Here is a 17,997-nt window from a genome sequence, read left to right on the forward strand (position 1 = left end):
ACATGAGCCGGGCCATGCGAGTGAGCGCATTGTGGCCCATGCGCGTGGAGGAAGGGAGAAGGGGCACCAAACTAGGCTATTGCTGGCTAGGCCGCTCTAAAGAAAGGAAAAAAGGTGCCCCGTGAAGAAAAAGAAAAAAAATAGATTAAGGATTAAATTCAAAAAGAGGTATTTGGATTTGGATTTGGCTTTAGCATGAATTCAAATAAGAGTATTTGAATTGAGATTTGGATTTGAACTCTGAGATTTGGGAGAGGATTTGAATTCAAAAGATTTGAATTAAATTTGGAATTCAGCTGAAATGAAACTAAGAAATATATTTGAATTTGGGAGATATTCAAATGCAAATCTCCACTCAAAGAACCATAAAAACAATAAACCAAAATACGTACGATTCAAATTATTGCATGGGTTAAATTAGAAATTAATTTGGTGCTCTTTGAAATACTTAGCCAAAATAATATATTTGAATATATTCATACAAGTATATATATATATACACACACACACAAATATATATTTCCTTGCTTTTAAGTTGTTTTGAATAATTAGAAAATTTTAAAAAGTAAAATGAATTTTTTTTATAATCTAAATACTAAAACTCGGAATGTTACATGTACCTTCTGACGTGAGAATAGGGCCTGGCCTTTTCTTTCTTTCTTTTTGGGCTAGGCAGGGTCCACAACCTAGCTTCGCCGCTTGCTTGTTGTAGCTCTGTACTCTACCCTATCGGGCTTTCCCGCTTTTTAATATAACAAACAGCTCTCCTGCCAATTAGGTTTCAATAAATTTCGAAAACACGATATAGATTGATTTGCCCAGACCATATCTGGAATTTCCACAATAGTTTGATTTATGAGTAAACTAGCTATTTATATCGTTATCTTGGAAAATATTGTAACTACAAAATATGCACATGAGCTACGAACTGCCGAATTAACTCAAATACTTACCTTAGACTGGAGAAGGGCAGAGACCACAAGAGCATGCCCACACGTTCTGAACGCCCAGCCAGTAACTTTATCTTTGGAAAACTTTTTAACTACAAAATATGTGCATGAACTCTCTCAAAAAGGAAATATGCGCGTGAACTACTGACTCGGGTTAGCTCAAGAGTATATTACACAGAAAGGGGTAGGTTGGCACTTTGGCTACACATGTTGGTAAGAATTCTTTAGTGTCCTGAAAGCGCCATATCTTTTTTTTATAAGAGAAGCAAAGCTTACTCTCCATACCTTAAAAGAGTTTATGCCCGCAAATCCGCAGTGCTTCTCCCCTCTGCCATTTGGAACCTTGTAGTTCATCCAATAAGTAATTCTGAGGCGATGCAGACGACAAAGGGGAGGCTCCATCCCTCGTCAACATCAGCAATGGGGCGTTACACGCTTCAGTGTCGTTACACGCTTCAGTGTGCATCAATATATCTATGGTTTTTCTCAGTGACGGTTACGATACACAGTTGCTTTTGGGTTTTGATTAGGGAGCGCGCAGTACATTGTACCAAATAAGATGTCCTTTTCTGCCTAGCTAACTCCTAATAGTATCCATTGCCAAATCAACGTTGCATTTAACACGACTTAGTTTCTGTCACACGGTGTTCAAGATTGATAATCTTTCGATTAATCATATCCGGTTTTCTAACAGCCCGACCTTTTGAAATATCTAACCAGTTAGATGTCGCTCCGTTTGGATAGATTTTTTTTCTAGTTTTTTCTTAAAAAGGCTAGAAACTATTTAAACGATAGCTTTTGGCTCTAGTTTCTGTGGTATTTGACTAACTGAGAAAGCGGATGTGGTTGAAATGAACTAAAAGCTGAGAAACATGTTCTGTATGTCTTTTTAGTATATTAAGAAGCTAAAAATTTATTATAAAAACTAATAACTAAAATTTAACAGTTATAGTCACTTTCTCAGCTAGCTAAAAACTCCGAAACTACAGCCTATTCAAACAGGCCTGTAATCTCCTCTCTTCTGAATTCTATCGGTAAAAGATGGATACTGAAAAGTGAAAATGGAATATTTAGTTAATATACAAACCAGCGAAATAAGATACATATACGATCTCCTCCCAACAGCTCATCTGCTGATTATGCTTTCCTTGGGTCAAATGTTTGTTTTGCAGTGTAACTCGGTTCCAAGAAAAGGTCACCGAAATCTGCGTCTCTCTCATGCCAGCTCTGTGCTCTATCGGTGACTTTGGGACACATCTCCATTTGTCACCCCGGCCCGGCCTGCCGTGGCTTCTCTTCAACCGCACTCATCCGAACTCCACTCCGCAGTCAATTTCCTCGCGTAAGCCGAGCGGCGAGTCGGCAACAATGGGGTGCTCCTGAAGAAACCAAGATCCCCATATAATCCCAACCACAGCCACACGGTTGGGTGTGCAGCCCATCTTCCTCTCCTTATTAGGTGAGAAGAGAGCAGAAACTGCTACCGCCATAGCAGCTACAGCTATAGCTAAGCTAGCTTGTCACTGAGTCCTTGCCTTCACAGCATTGCGAGAGAGGGATGGGCAGCTTGGGAGAGGTTGATCATGGCAAGGAGATGTTCCATGGCCACGGCCATTCTGATCCCGTCGTCAACGAGCTCGACAGGCTGGAGAATCTTCTCAGAGGTTTGTTCGTTTGCCTGTAGCAAATACGCATGCATTGGATCATCCGTTGTCAGACTTTCCTCGCAAGTGCACCCTTAGTTGCAAGTACGCTGACCAGTTTGTCTTCCCACACTCTACAGAGTGATGGAGCATTGCACAGCATAAATCAAAGATAAATTCTGCATACGGATATTGTTATGAACCTGATAACTATGGCTGCAACTGCACCATTACCGACACTTTGCAAATCGTGCTACTGCTAACAGCCTATAGGCTATAGTTTGTATTATACTGCATACCTCGAAGTGCAGTGCAATTATATATGCATGACATGAGTATGGGCTTTTTGAGAAATTGCTTATTACTTGATTGTCCTAGTTTCAGATGTATCTGGAATTTTTTTCCTAGTTTCAGTTGTAGTCCCGAGCATCAAACTCAAGTCCTAGCTGTGACCATGAGATCGGCCTAGAAGGCTAGAGCATATACCATGCACGTTTCTAGAAATAGTGTTTTCATCTTTTAGGTCAATTTGCAGGTGTATTGTTATCACCAAGAGTTGAAGTTAGGTTAGTGTCAGGGAAGAAGGTTCTCATCCCTAACACCTGAGATTAGTCCGAGTTAGACTAGGGTCCACACATGTGCGTTCAGTGGTATTGTATGTTTCCGCGTATTGGAGGCCTCATGCCCTCAATCCCATCAAACATGCATATGGATGCGCGTGTGGTGAGTGTGGGGTGCATGTGTAGCTAAATGCACCATGTCACTTGTGTGATTGTCTTGGCAAAATAGGTATAATTTCGCAAAAAAAGAAAAGGTATAAACTTCGTAGTTCTGACCTTGCTAATGCAATCAGTAATTCATTCAGTATGAAATACGATTCACATGTCTTAATTTCAGTTTCTCCAACGTATCAAATCTCTTGTGTTTGTCTGGCAATGTGTGATCCAGTATGCTGCATGCTGAACGTAACTGTGGAAAAATGATCCCTGAGGCTAATTTGTTTGCCGTTATGTTTTAGTGAAGCATGCAAATTAACTTTTCAAATCCTTTTTTTTCGAACTGAAAAAAAGAATGTTTCACATGCACGCTTTCTATGATTGCAATTCTAGAGTCCAAATAATCAGCTTTAATCAGATGAAACTACCTTTTCTACTGTAGAGGAGGAAACAAAAAGAGTGATACAAGTAACCAATTCGTGTAGGTTGGTAGAGATGTTTGCTCAGATTCTAAGGCACAGGTGTGACAAAACCTTGGAAAATGTTAGTGTGTGCACGGTTGGTAGGATGTCAAGGAATTGAACGGAGAATTAGCATGCAGAGTTGGTAGGGTGTCTATCAGCACCCATTTTAATACACGATCGATCGATACACGGCAGATTAATTTTTAAGTTTTTGAACTGCCATTCGCTTTAACCCTTTCTATTAATAGTGGACTTATTCTCTTTAACGTTTCTTATTCATAATGGCTTTATCCAATGTCTTTTTCTTAAACATTGCATTGCAACAAAATAATCTCCAGTTTAACTTTATTGTTTTTACACTTATAAACACAAAAGTCGTTGCTCATATCTTTTGTTGTCATCCATCTCATTCAACTACTTCACCCATATCAAATTACTTCAAACAAAGAATGAAGAAATTTCGTAAACGTAGTCTTCCACAGCCGCTATTTTCTCAAAATTACCATATGAGCAACTCTTACATTGCTAAGCTTTTCAGAGAAAGTGTAAAATAGTAATCCGTAAGGTTTTCCAAGAAATTAAGGTTATTCTAGAAATATAAAAGAGGAGAGTATCATGTCTATTTGAGTTAAAATTCGGAGTTTCATGCAGAAAATGAGAGAGAGCTAGGACATGCATATAGTGAAATAAAAGGCTTGAAGCTGACGGAAGCTCTGAAGGACAAGGCTATTGCTGAGGTAATTTGCTCTTTTTAAATTATCTTTTGCTTGAGTTTTTTTCTGCCGAAATGGATGAAAGGAACTTTTATCAGTTATAGTAAAGAAAAGATAGAGTTTAGAATTACATCACCTGACACACCAGAAGGGGGAAAAAATCTAACTGCACTTGAGCTGTTTGCATTACTCGGGAAAAAAAATCTAACTGCACTAGAATTACATCACGTGAAGACTCGGGACTCAGCATGGACCAATACAACACCTATCTACTCAACTACTCGCCATTCCTTTTGCTTGAGCTGTTTGCATTGCAAGTTAATTTCCACTTTCCACGCAGAGTGAATGCAACTTTGGACAAATTATAGCCTGGTAGCTAGCTTACTGTATTGAGAGCTTTATATTGTTGTAGGTGAGCAAGGAACTGAAGAAACAGGACGAGAAGATGAGAAGTTTGGAGAAACAGCTTGAGAAGAAGGTTGATTAGTTCCTTCAGCTTGATTTCAGTATTTGTACCTTTTTTTTCTTTGAAAATATTTTTACATAGAAACTGGAGTCTGCTTCACCATCGTAATATGTCTATTTGATATGGCAGAATTTAGATGTGATAAGACTAAGCAATGAGCGTAAAGAAGCATTATCTGCACAGTTCGCTGCGGAGGCAACACTCAGAAGGATACACTCTTCCCAGAAAGACGAGGAAGTGGTTCCCTTTGATGCCATCATAGCGCCCCTGGAGTCGGACATAAGAAACTACAGACATGAGGTAGTATAAATTCAGAAAAGTTTTACCATCAGAGCAACTAACAAACTTCCATCATATACTTAGTTACTTACCATATCTCCTCTTCTGGTCACCAGATTGCAGTGCTCCAGGATGACAAGAAGGCGCTAGAACGGCATCTAAAGCTGAAGGAGGCGACCCTTGTCGAAGCAGGGAACATTTTGCGTAGTACACTTGAGAGGGCACTTATAGTAGAGGATGTTCAGAACCAGAACATTGAACTCAACAAGCAGATGGAGATGTACCATGTAAGTACATGGCATCATTGTTTAATTGCACAGCAGTTAAATCTCTGTGTGCTGGTGATCTTGTGGAACTGATCCTTCTTTCCTGTACTACATCTGTAGGAAGAGAACAGATTGTTAGAAAAGAATAACAGACAGAAGGTGTTAGAGATCGAGAAGCTCTCGCATACCATCAGCGAGCTTGAGGAGACTATTCTTGCTTCTGGCGATGTTGCCAATGCAGTGCACTTCTTTCAGAATCAGGCTGCCAAGTTGACTGTAAGTGCGGTGCTAGTGCGCAAGTAATTCAGATGTTGGATTCCATCAGATCCTTGGTCGTTAACATATTAAAACTTGCAGAAGGAAAAGAAGACTCTTGAGAGGGAGCTAGCTCGAGCCAAGGTTTATGTCAATCGTGTTGCATCGACAGCGGCAAATGAATGGAAAGATGACTCTGATAAGCTGATGCCTGTCAAGAGATGGCTGGAAGAACGAAGGCTCCTTCAGGTACCCTATGCTGTGTCATATTTGAAAGGATGACCTGACACAAGTTACAAATTGTACATGCATAGAGGATTAACCATTTCACAATCATGCAGGGAGAGATACAGCGACTGCGTGACAAGATAACAATAGCCGAGAAATCTGCAAAGATTGAAGCCCAGCTTAATGTTAGCAATACTAAATAATCGTTTCAAGCAATTTACATCATTCAATTCTCAAAGTAATTTCTTCAAATTTGGTTTGTTTCACAGGATAAACTCAAAAGGAGACTGAAGTCCCTGGAAGAAGACATGAGAAATGAAACATCCAACTCATCTGCAAAGGAAATCAACAAACGAATCGCTCCCAAAAGATCAACATCTCAACCAAGACAAACTAGCACAGCCAAAGTGACACATCAATCACCCTCATCTGAAGCCACTGAGAGGAGAAGGCCAACATCTCAACCAAGGGCGTCAATGGCAGGGAAAGTGTTGAAGCAGCCATATTCAAAAACCGAACCTGCAGAGAAGACTAAAAGTGTTATGCGATTCGACAGTCCAAGATCAAGAAATGTTGTTGGTAAAGGGGAGCGTCCTGTGAAGAATCATCTATGGGCGACAAGAAGCAAAATGACCGCTGATGATGGTAAGGAGAACATGGAACATCTGAATGTGTCACGTTTACAAGGACGTGATGACACAAAGGCTCACGCTGTATTTGATGCAAATTGCGAATGTGGAGTTCAGTGCATTGAACATCAAGAAGCCATCAAGGACGAGGGAAATGTTCATACCTCCAATGCCGAAACTAGTACTTAGGACAACAGGGAAGGTTGAGGTCTTGAGGATTTCTTCTTGCATGAGGATACTTAATAGAAGGACAAATAGCAATTATTCATGTACAGGTAAGCATTTTCTACCATTAGATGCTTCATACTTCTTGAACAGTTTTATTCACTAGTGCTCTTTTATAGTTATCTCCGAAGCAAAACAATCATTTGCACATTTTGCATAAAATCTTATTATACCTAGACTTTTGATCTGACATTGTTCGTTTCTTTTCTTTTTCTCACAGATACAAGATGTGACTTACTTGAAGAGCATGTGTGCCTATCTACAGCTTAATTTATTCCATTTGTGAGGTTGTTTGGACAAGGAAGCCAGTAGTGGTGTCTCTGCGTTTTTCTTGTTTTTTTTTCTCTCCTGGACATATAAACTATATCATAAAGCCTACACATGTAATTTGTGCCTGCCAAAAAGAAAGAAGTTCTTCAAAAAAGAAGAAAGAAAGAAAGAAATTTATAGCTTTTTGAGAAAAGGTTTGTTTTGCCCACATAAAAGTTGTTGATAATGCAATGGAAACAATACAAAAAGAAGTGAAAGGTATTCCTCAACGCGGTTGTCAAATAAATAAAAAAATGAATTTTATTGTTCCCGTTTGCTACTCTCATTTGCCATTTCCATCCGTTGCTCCTCTCTGTTCCATCTGTTACTAAACCATGTGCGATCAAAATATTTAGAGTGAATTGTATAGAACTACAACTATTATATCATTTGTAACATAAAATTACAACTATTATACTAATAACACAAAATTACAAGTTTTGTACACCGACTTCACATATAACCCGATTTTTGTTATCTCTATCGTCGAAATCACTGCTCGCTGGTACTGTTCACCGATGCAAAAATCAGTGGTCTTCTATTTTTCAAAAAATCCTAAATTTTTTTGGACAATATTTACCGAGCTAAACTCAAAATACCTCATGGATAAACCCTAGGCTAGGGTTAAGCTTGAGTCTAAATGGAATGAGGATCGATTAGAGCTCGAGAACAATGAAAAAATTGTAGGGGACATTTCACCTTAGCTTAAGGAAGCCTTCTATTAAAGGAGATCACTCCGGAGGAAGCTTCGATTGGGTGATCGAGCTTTGGGGTGGTGTAAGGATTAAGGTGGATGAACTCATGTGGAAACTTTACTGACGACGAGGGTGAAGGGGATGAGCTCGATGAAGTCTTTGGGGAGCTTCAGGAAGTCCCCTCCGTCAATCTCTGGTCGTTGTGGACATCGAGGTGATCTCTCCCTCTCTCTTGGTGTGGGTGAAGGGGTGAGTGAGAGTGAGAGTGTGTGAGAAAGTTTGCCGATTTCCTTAAGTGGAGCCTCTGCGCTATGGTGGTCAGACCGCGGAAAGGGTCGGTCAGACCATGGGAAGCCCATGTGGTTGGCCCCTGGCAGTCAGATCACGGGTAATCCCGGTCAAACGTGAGAGAGATCCTTTACTGAATTTTCCTAAATTTGCCCCTCTTTCTATTTTTCTTCTTCTTCAAAATATTTAGGGCTTCTCTAAGGAGCTTTAGACTATCTCCAAAGTATTTTTGAAATATGTTTAAACTCAAGTTATCAAATAAATACGTATAAATATAATATCATGATGATTATGAATGTTTAATCACCTTATTAGCATTTTGGGACATGAAAACCACCAAAATCTGTCGAGCCCAAGCATGAATCGGCGAGCCTGAGCTACGTGGAGCGAGGAGAGGAGTCGCGAACGGCATCCCCGACTGAATTGGCATGTCTTCCCCACCGGGTTGGAGCTCGCGTTGCCTTCTTCCCCATCTCTAACCACCACCCAAACCGGTCGCACGTCGAGTCGCAACTGTAGCACTCCTTTTGGCAAGACTAACATGCAGTGTGTTCCCCTCACCATCCTTTTCCTTTTGCACATTTAGCTTTTCCTTTGGCCCTACACCAGCGCACCTCTCCGCGATGATGCACTACGTCGGCTGGGCCATCGGCCCCTGAACCCCTTGGCTAGACTCCATGCGTCGCGCCACACCTTTAGTGGCCCTTAGCTGGTCAAGTCCCCCTCTCTTTCCTCTCCTTCGCCAACGACCCAGCCACCGCCACCATGGTCATCTTCGGTCATCGATTAGACCCACTCCAGTGGCCACTTGCTGTTGTCGACCCCCAAAATGGATCCATGTGCCCACGTAGACCACCTGCCCCAAAACCTTTGACTCAGCCGTAGCCCTAACGCAACGCCGGTGAGCTCTCCGGTGCGGCTCCACCACCTTTGCTCATTGTCGCTCCCCCTTCGTCGCTCCACCCTGCTCGTCGGCTCGTCGCTGCTCCTTCTTCGCCACTCCATCCTGCAAGAAGTTATGACTCTGTGGGCTGAACACTGTGTAGCCTAGCCTAGGTCCAAACCCGAGCCCAAGTTCAAGACAAAATCTAGCCCCCATCCAGTTACTGTTCGGTGGGCCCACAATATTGTTCAGTGGTTCCACCTATGTGCCCCACTAATGAATAGTATCATTTCATAATTTCTAGATTTAATGTAAGGTTAAATCTTTTAAAATGCATAACTTATCCGTTCTGACCCCGATACAGTGACAGGGATTACAAAGCAAGGTGTAGCCCCTTTCAGGAAAAAAACTTAGATATACTTTATTACCTTGTGTACACTGTTTTCAAGGTTAACAATATAGAATATGACTGGATATATGCATAAAACTGCTTTACGCTTAAAACTAAACATCTAAAGCCTTATCTTTTAATTATTTTTTATACATCTATCAACACCTTAACGTAGTATGTGACTTGTTGATTACCTTCCGTACTCACTCTTATTATCATTCAAATGAGAAAGCAGATGCCGACTTCGCTAGAGATGAAAGCGTGGATGAGGAGTAAATTAGTAGTTATGTTCGTATTCTAGCTCCTATGGCTTTGGGTAGACGATCCGATGTGTTTTTGATGGTTGTTAAACTAAATTTGTAATATACAGTATGGTTTGAAGACATTTTATACTCTGTAAACTTAATAGCTTTATGTATGAAGTATGACTATGTATCATAATTATTGTATTATGTGTATCAGTTATTTAATTTAGAGACTGATATATGAAGTATAGAAGATCCTAGATTTAGGTGTCTTACATTGGGCAAATATCTTAGTAACATCACTGTTATATATGAGATGATGTCATGATTTTAGCAGAATTACTGCTCGGTGACACCAGTGACACGATTTTCTGGATTCGCACCTGCCAACAATAACCTCATCAGTCCTGATATGATCAGGTTTTTGAAATTGAGCTTAACCTACCACCGTCGGAAACGAGAAAGACAACATACTAGAGCATATTGACTGTTGAGAACCCAATCAAAAGGTTAAAGTTTTTGAATTTTTTTCTCAAAAAATAGAATGATATATATCAAAGGGTAAGTCTTATTCACTACATTCTTGGTTTTTTATTAGGTTTTCTTGGTTTTTTTATTTGGTTTTTATTTCTCGTTGTTTGCTAGAAATTCTTTTTCTGAAATTCGCTTGGAAAAAACCAAACTGCCATGCCGTCGTGGGCCTAAAGTCCTCAGCCCTCGTGGGCCCATGCACTAAGCATATCCTCGCATTAATGTGATTCGAGCCCGTTCGGCCTCCACAGGCCCACAAAACCACGGCTCGCTCGATGCTCGTTTGGTTCTCTCGCTCGCCATGGCTGCTGCGACGACGGCAGGAGTGGCTACCGCGGCCGTGGTATCGCCAGAGACGCCGCCGATAACAGTGACCTCACCGGAGACAACATAGAGAAACAAAAGCCGGCATGGCACCTTCGCGAAAGACACCACAGGAACCCTAACTATCTCACAACACCTACTAACTATGCTATAAACTACCTCCGACGTCGATCCACCCGAACCTCTTGTCCTCCAGCGCCAAAGAGGCTGCAAGAGTAGAGGAGCCGGTGAGATTGACGCCGGAATCGGTGTCACCTCCGCTGTCACCCTTTTCACCTCTCTGGTTCTGTAGCAGGAGAACTCTCTGATTCCATTTTCTCTTCTTGTGTTATGCATTATAATTGAAACTGGCCTATGGGCATCTGGATGAAAGCAATAGAAAGATAACTTTAGAAGGAAGCAATTAAGCATCTACCAGCAGAAACCTGTTGGGGGGGGGGGGGGGGCATCAGAGCACCTGCAGATAACACAGAAAAACCGGGGGGGGGGGGGGGAATGTTATAAGCCCTAAATTCTGCCGTTTACACAGCAACCAATTCCGACGACTTCATCCCAACCAGTGCTTCGCAGCAACGCTCGTCGTCAAGAACCAGCCTGCCTTGTCAGGTGCCTCATGGAACGGCGCGTCGAGCTCCTTGAGATGCGCCTCGAACATGGCAGCCAGCCCTCTGTCGGAGTAAGAGTTCGTCCCTTGCCCCGTGTGGATCCCCAGCAACGGTGGCAGCCCCTCACGCCGCCGCTCTGCAGCGCCGTGTACAGGTCGTTCATCCAGACATGCAGCGTGGTCAGTGCCGCGCCGACGGAGAGTCCCCTGAGGTGCAGTGACCACTGCGTCTGCGTCCTGGTCTGGATGTTGGCATAGATGCCGAGCTGCTGCGCGGCGTCGAGGAGAGCGCAGGCCTTCTCCACCTGGTTCAGGTTCACAAACAGGTCCATCAGGCAGTTGCAGTAAGGCATCTTCACCACGCCGCGGGAGCTGCTCAGCAGGTCACTGGCTGCTTCCCTGAAAGATTCAGCGGAGGCGCTCCGGTCCACCAAGAGCTTTACTACAGCGCCAAGCTGGATATTGCTCCTCTCAATGCAGTTGATCACCTCGTGCAGCTCTTCCACCTGCGTGTTCGCCACCACGCTACGAAGGCAACCGCAGAAACGGTCGTCGGGCCTGATACCGAGGTCCTGGAGCATGCTAAACGACCTGACCACGTCGTCGGTGCGCCATGCTTTGCCGTAGCAACGGATGAGTGAGGTGAGGACCAAGATGTTCGGCTTGAAGCCGGCCTCTACCATCTCGTTCAGTATGCCCTCTGCACCCAGGACGTTGGCAGTGGAAGAATAGAGTGTCACCATTGACGAGTAGCTCCAGCTATCAGGCTTGGACCGGGAATCCATGGACGCCTTCATGTCCCTGAAGATCTCTTCGGCCTCGTCGACGTAACCAATGTCCGCGAACATGGACAGGAACATGTTGTACAGCATCACGTCGATGTCAATCACCTGGTAAACGGCCATGGCGTCCTCAACGTAGCGCGCCCTGGTGTACGCGTGTAGGAGACAACAGTACGTCGCCCTGCTGGGCTGCACCTGCTGGTTAACCATCTCCCTGTGGATTGTCTTCACCACCCACGGCCGCATGGCATCCAACATGGTGTTGTACACGACCAGGTTTGGCTTCACACAGGCCGCCTTCATTTCCTCGAACACGTTGAGCGCGCCGTCGAAGTTGCCAGTGGTCGAGTGCACCTTGATCACCGTGGCGCAAATGACGGGATCGAGCTACCATTTCTCCGCTCGAGTGCGGTCGTACAGGCTTAGAGCCGCCTTGGCGTTCCCGGCGCGGCCATACGCGTCGATCACCGCCGAGTACATGAGCATGTCCGGCGAGCACCCAAACTCCGGCATCTTCTCGAACCACTCCACGGCCTTGCTGGACAGGCCGCAGGCGCGCGCTCAGCTGATGACGGTCGAGAAGGTGGCGTTGTCGGGCTGCACGCCGTCTCGCAGCATCTCGCTCCAGAGAGCCTCGGTGTCGCTCCACCGCCGCTTCTTGTGCAGCAGCTTGAGCACCACGTTGTAGAGGATGACCTTCTTCCGGACCTCGGCGTTTCCAAGGAACCAGCGGAGGGCGAGCACGGCGGTGTCCAGCCTGACCGTAGCCGTGTTGAGCACGATGACGGCGTCCTGCTGGGAGGGAGGCTCGGGAAAGGCGGCCTCAAGCGCGACCGCCACGGCCGCCTCAGCGCGCTCACACGCGCCGAGCACGGCGGCGGCGCGCTGGCTGTTGGGGTTGACCCAGAGATACCTCGTGTTGCTGCTGGACTTGTTAGGGTCGGAGGGAGGCGCCGGGTCCTGGACGGAGACGTGAGCGGCGGCCGGGGAGGAGGGGTTCTTGGGCTGAAAGGAGGCGGAGATTGGCCGGTGAGGCCATGAGAGGTGGAGGGAGGAAGGCGAGCGGCACAGGGGCAGGGAAGCCATGCGTTGCTGCGCTTCCTGTGGATTGGGGTTGGAAGTGGCCGGCCCGGGAGAGTGACGACGCAGCTGTGCCTTCCTGTCTGGCACTTCTGGTATCCACATGTCAGTAAGAGTGGGGGAGAAGGAGATGCGTCATGCGTGACGGCGTGCGAGAGGAAGGATGCACTTCCCGCCGCTCCCCTCCAGGCTCCGAAACTGCAAGCCGCGCCGCGCCGGCCGCCTCAAATTCGCACGCGGCAAGCCAATTCGCGGCGCCCCCGCCTCGCGCCTCCTCCCAACAGTCGCTCGCCACTTTCACGTCGCCCTCCTCTCGCGTGCTCACCTCCCCGACTCCGGCGGCTCCCCCAGCCCCTCTGCTCCACTCCGGTGGCTGGTACTCCCTCCTCCTCCTTTCCTTCTCCGTCCTCCTCCTCCTGCGTCCCCATCCCGTTCTCCTCCTCTTGCCTCTTGCGCGCGACGGTCTAGGAATCACGACCGGCCTCGTCGACGCCGAGGTACACAACGATTTTTTTTTAGAGATCTGAAGGGGTTTACACCCCTACAGATTTAAAATTAATAGAAAAAAGTAAAAAAACAAGAAAGAAAGGAAAACAAGGAACAAAGCAAATAAAAAAGGAACAAAGCAGAAGAACTAAGAGCCGAACTGATCTATCCATTGGAGAATGAGAGGGAAGTAGCTTGGCTTTGCCCGGTGAATAACCGGTACAGCACGATTTGGCTAGGGAAGACGCTACTTGTTGCTGTCTTGGTTCAGCTTAGGGTTGCTCTTCCAGTATCGACGCGGTGGCGGCACCTTTCTTTTCACCGGTTCCTCCTTTCCCTCCGTCCCTCGTAGATCTTGGATTGGAAGGTATAGCTGGTCTTTCTTTGCCTTTTTTTTTTACATGAACCTGTTTTCTGCATTTTATACTATGGTTCTGTTCATGTAAGTCCCTGTTGAGTATTGGACTTGATGGAGCATAGTGATTTGATGATCTGGTGATAATTTCTTAGATTTATTCTGCCTCTAGCATAGGATCTGAAATAGTGTGGTGTGGATTGGGATTAATACTTTAGCCATTTGGTTTGATAAATCTTGATATGCCTTTGATCCAGTTCAGCTGAATTCCAGTTATCTTTCTCTCAAGTTCTTTGGCTATAATTTGCTAATGTCATGTCAAAATATTTTGCTCTGATGTCTGAATGCATCCTTCACAGTTCCATTGTGGAGATCACTCCCGCCCCTGCAAGCTCTGATATCTGAAAAATGCATACCTCACAGTTGCATTTTGTGCAATTGTGCTTCTTCCACTTCTCGAATAGCTCATTGTTAGCAAATATGAGGATAAATTATGAACTATTATTAGATAATTCTCTCACATCTAATCTTGTATCCATTCTGTCGCATGCTGTTACAGACATTGGAAAACATTGTGTTCATCTGGTCCGGCATAGACATTGGAGTCTCCTAGTGTAATAATCAGATTGCACGGGGTGTGAATTGCAATACGTATAGGGAGATCCAATTTGAGTGAGGTGCTGCGATTTGGGGATTATTTCTTCTAGGGTTTGTTGGCGATGCTGAATTGGAGAGGACTGCTACCGAACGCTGCGATTCAGTTCACGAAGATGTTTAATCGAACCACTGCATCTTCCTCTTCATGTAGCTCCAAATTGTTCATCAGTGGTAAGATTATCTGCACTCTTGCATCCTCTTGATGTGCTTTTCTCTGATGCTTTGACCAGATTGCTTCTTTAATCTGATGGGCTAGCTATCAGTTATGCAATTTGCATGTCGAACTGAAAAAGGTATGCTTTCTTGCTAGTTTGTCAAACTACCGACGTGCTTGCTTGCTTGCTACTGTCAGATGCAGTGGCGTTATGTCATCCAGTCTTATTCATCTGTTTAAACAATATCTGGAAAAACACCACATATCATAGACCTGATGCCTTATATATTCCAACTCTGGTAACTGCATCATGCCTAATGTGGTGATCTGATCTTAATCTACCGGGAAAGTTGGGTTTCTTGTTAGTTATAATGAGCTATGCAAGTCTAGCGATGATTTATACTGGTTCAATGTGATGGGTGCCGATGCTGATTGCTGCTTGCCGTTTCTTGTACCAAACTGCAGGTCTTTCTTATGATACTAATGAAACAACTTTGAAGGATGCTTTTTCTCAATATGGTGACGTTATCGAAGGTATATTACCTGTTCACGTTGATGCTGTTAAAACAGGTGTTTGGATCTGTATTTTGTGTGGCTTAGAAATTGTCCTCTGATTCATCAATCAGTGAAGGTTATATGCCATCCAACGACAGGGAAGTCGAAAGGATATGGTTTTGTCAAGTTTTCTTCAGAAAATGAAGCTGCTGCAGCACTGCAGAAGATGAACGGTGAGGTGGGTGCACTTCTCTTTCTTCCTAGAGATATCAGAAGCCAAGTTCTTTGCTTACTGTACTTGCCTTCGTTTTGGAAAACAAATTCCCACATGATAATTTCAGGTGCTTGATGAAAGGAACATTTGGGTGCACTACGCAAACAGTGGATGATCTTACAGTGCTGCTTTAGATATGTAAGGTGCTTTTTCGTTGCTATTATTTGTTGTACTGGAAACTTGGGATGATAGTTGGAGGCCTGGGCTTGTGTTATGTGGTTATCTTAGATTTTGAATGACCATCAATGCGTACTGCATATGTTCTGTTCATCTCCGCATTTCAGACCGGTTTATTCTTGCAAGGGTCGTGTAATTACATGCCTAATGCGACAATGCTGGGATATGTCTTGTCTGTAAGATTTATACAGAGAGCGAAAACCGCACAGTTCCAACAAGAAAATGCGCACGTCAAGGAATACTAGTCCGGTAATTTGTACTATACAGTATGATGAACCGCCTTTAATCACCATTGTCTTAGGATTAATCTATTTACTTTTGGTATAAGCAGAGTCAATGGTGATTCTAGTTGTATACATGAAGGTTAAGTAAAACATGAAACCGAGAGCTCAGGAGCGGAAGAGACTTACCGGTGGTTAAGATCGCAAGATGTAGGACACATGTCATCATCGTAGCGCTTGCTTTAAGTGGAAGCAAGTGACGGCTAGTCATGCTTTGAGAAGCGTGCTAGGGTTTCGTAGTTGAAGCTTGCGTCGAGGCGAAACTATGTCGTAAAGGCGTCGCAGCCGTCCAATAATGGAGAAGAAAATAGACTAAAATACCATCGATAGTAGGTAGAAATATACTACAAGAAATGAGTCTTTTGGGAAAAACCTAGAAGGATAGGGCTATGGGAGAGGAAGAACCAGCCATTTGAGCCATGTGTGCCACTCATATGAAAGCATTATGCTAGGGTTTTAGTGGAGATGAGGATGAGTGCTTAGCCTATATAATAGCTGAGAATTTTGAGAGGAAAGTCTTTGTAATACGTCTAAAATAGGGCTTACCTGTTTGAGTAATGAAGTTTATTTTATTTCATATGCTTGAATTTTCCTCTTTCTAGTTTTCCTCTCGTGGTTCTCTTGTCTTGTGTGCAAGTTTTTTCTTTCTGATTTTGATTTTTGTTTTGGTTTATGGTTGAAATTTCAACATCTTATGAGATTATTCTTCTTATTGCTAGAGGCATAAAATTTGTGTTCATCTTTTCTTGTTTCTTTGCTTGTTGTGATCTTTCAAGTGCTAAGATATGGATTGATTTTAAATAGAACTTATAATTCATATATCATTTGTAAAGTCATGTTGCCTCAAATTTTTCTTATTAAAATTTCTCTCAATTTTAGCTTCTGCTTGAGTTTTGAGGTGCGTTGGATGATCCAAATAAGAGAAGTTTATCGATTTCGTAAGAAACTTTTTGAGGCGTATATTCACCCCCTCCTCCCTCTGGTCGTCAATCTCGTTCCTACAATTGTTATCAGAGCTAATTTGATCACTTGTTGACCTTAACCGGTTTTGTGATTCGTAGGTGACAAGGACAAAAGTGGGAAGATTTCACTGTTTGATGGTCGTGATTTTTCATACTGGAAGGTGTGTATGGAGGCTAATCTTTTAAGCCAAGGAAGTGCAATATAGGAAGTAGTTGATTCCAACTACGAAATCCCTACTGCTCACACGATTTAGGTTCAAATCGAACAGTATGAGGTCAACAACAACGCTAAAATGAGTTTGAGAGGATCCAGTACCTCTGTATAAGAGATTTTGAGTCTCAGCGCTTTGGCGGATCATGTTTTCCTCATTGTGGTACTCGCCCTCAGGATATTAGACCTGTTTTACCTGCACCTACTTTTACCACTTCAGGGTGGATGACCTAGTAATAGATTTTCAAGAGGTTTTTGACTAATCTCAGTTCTGAGTCATCCACCTATTATTCTTCTCACATATAGGTGGCAGGCGGAGGCCTGGAGAACAAGCAGCTCATTGACTCCGGTTGTTCGCACATGACCGGATATTCACCATGGTTCTCAAGCCTCACCCCCGTGAAACGATATGAGTACTTCACATTTGGGGATGATCGGAAAGAAAGGGTGAAAGCTAAAGGTGTGGTAAGGGTGAATGAGAGTTTCACTCTCAAGGATGTAACTTTAGTAGAGCATCTGGGATACAACTTTCTCTCTGTATCTTAGTTGTTGGATAAGGACTTGGAAGTGCGTTTCAAACACGATACTTCTCAAGTTCTCGATTCTTCTACCACATTGATTTGCAAGATTTCTCGAGTTAAGATAGTTTTTGGAGCTGATTTTTTTGAGTCTCTTGATTTTTCTTGTTGCTTGATTGCTCAACCTTTTTCTGAGCTTTCGATGTGGCATAGGAGACTAGGGCACATTAGTTTTAATTTGCTTACTCATTTGGGTGTCCTAGGCTAGATCCGAGGATTACTCAAGCTCAAGTTTGAAAAGAATCTTGTTTGTCCTCCTTATCGGTATGGTAAGATGTTTGTTGCCTCCCACCTACTATTCAATCTGGTGATGACTGAACGATTGGGAGAACTTCTCCATCTAGACAATGTTGGTATTTCTCGAGCTCGTTCGGCGGGTGAAAAGTAGTATATTCTTGTTA

General features: G+C 43.8%; 2 protein-coding genes and 1 pseudogene across 9 annotated transcripts; 2 read left to right on the forward strand and 1 right to left on the reverse strand.

The window, feature by feature from the left end:
- The first annotated feature begins 2,342 nt into the window (after positions 1–2,342).
- Positions 2,343–7,297, forward strand: LOC133911910 (microtubule-associated protein 70-4-like). 3 transcript variants are annotated; one of them, XM_062354385.1, is made up of 10 exons: positions 2,343–2,614; positions 4,425–4,510; positions 4,899–4,964; positions 5,082–5,252; positions 5,348–5,518; positions 5,618–5,773; positions 5,855–6,001; positions 6,094–6,165; positions 6,250–6,625; positions 6,727–6,861. In XM_062354385.1, the coding sequence occupies exons 1-10, from the start codon at positions 2,509–2,511 to the stop codon at positions 6,732–6,734; spliced, it is 1,359 nt and encodes a 452-aa protein (XP_062210369.1). In that variant the 5' UTR covers positions 2,343–2,508; the 3' UTR covers positions 6,735–6,861. The 3 variants fall into 3 exon arrangements, with proteins under 3 accessions (XP_062210369.1, XP_062210366.1, XP_062210368.1); XM_062354382.1 differs by adding an exon at positions 7,055–7,297 and having other exon boundaries at positions 2,344–2,614; positions 6,250–6,884; XM_062354384.1 differs by lacking the exon at positions 4,425–4,510 and adding an exon at positions 7,055–7,297 and having other exon boundaries at positions 2,486–2,614; positions 6,250–6,884.
- Positions 7,298–11,021: 3,724 nt separating this feature from the next.
- Positions 11,022–13,071, reverse strand: LOC133911911 (pentatricopeptide repeat-containing protein ATP4, chloroplastic-like; annotated as a pseudogene).
- Positions 13,072–13,082: 11 nt separating this feature from the next.
- LOC133911912 (glycine-rich RNA-binding protein 2, mitochondrial-like) lies at positions 13,083–15,657 on the forward strand. Of its 6 annotated transcripts, none has more exons than XM_062354388.1 (6): positions 13,083–13,463; positions 13,724–13,819; positions 14,367–14,635; positions 15,084–15,152; positions 15,245–15,351; positions 15,455–15,657. In XM_062354388.1, exons 3-6 carry the CDS (start codon positions 14,527–14,529, stop codon positions 15,500–15,502), a joined length of 333 nt encoding a protein of 110 aa, XP_062210372.1. In that variant the 5' UTR covers positions 13,083–13,463; positions 13,724–13,819; positions 14,367–14,526; the 3' UTR covers positions 15,503–15,657. The 6 variants fall into 6 exon arrangements, with proteins under 6 accessions (XP_062210372.1, XP_062210375.1, XP_062210374.1 ...); XM_062354391.1 differs by having other exon boundaries at positions 15,272–15,351; XM_062354390.1 differs by lacking the exon at positions 13,724–13,819 and having other exon boundaries at positions 13,083–13,342.
- The last annotated feature ends 2,340 nt before the right edge of the window (positions 15,658–17,997 follow it).

This window comes from Phragmites australis, chromosome 3 (assembly GCF_958298935.1).
Source record: "Phragmites australis chromosome 3, lpPhrAust1.1, whole genome shotgun sequence".
Taxonomy (NCBI): Eukaryota; Viridiplantae; Streptophyta; class Magnoliopsida; order Poales; family Poaceae; genus Phragmites; species Phragmites australis.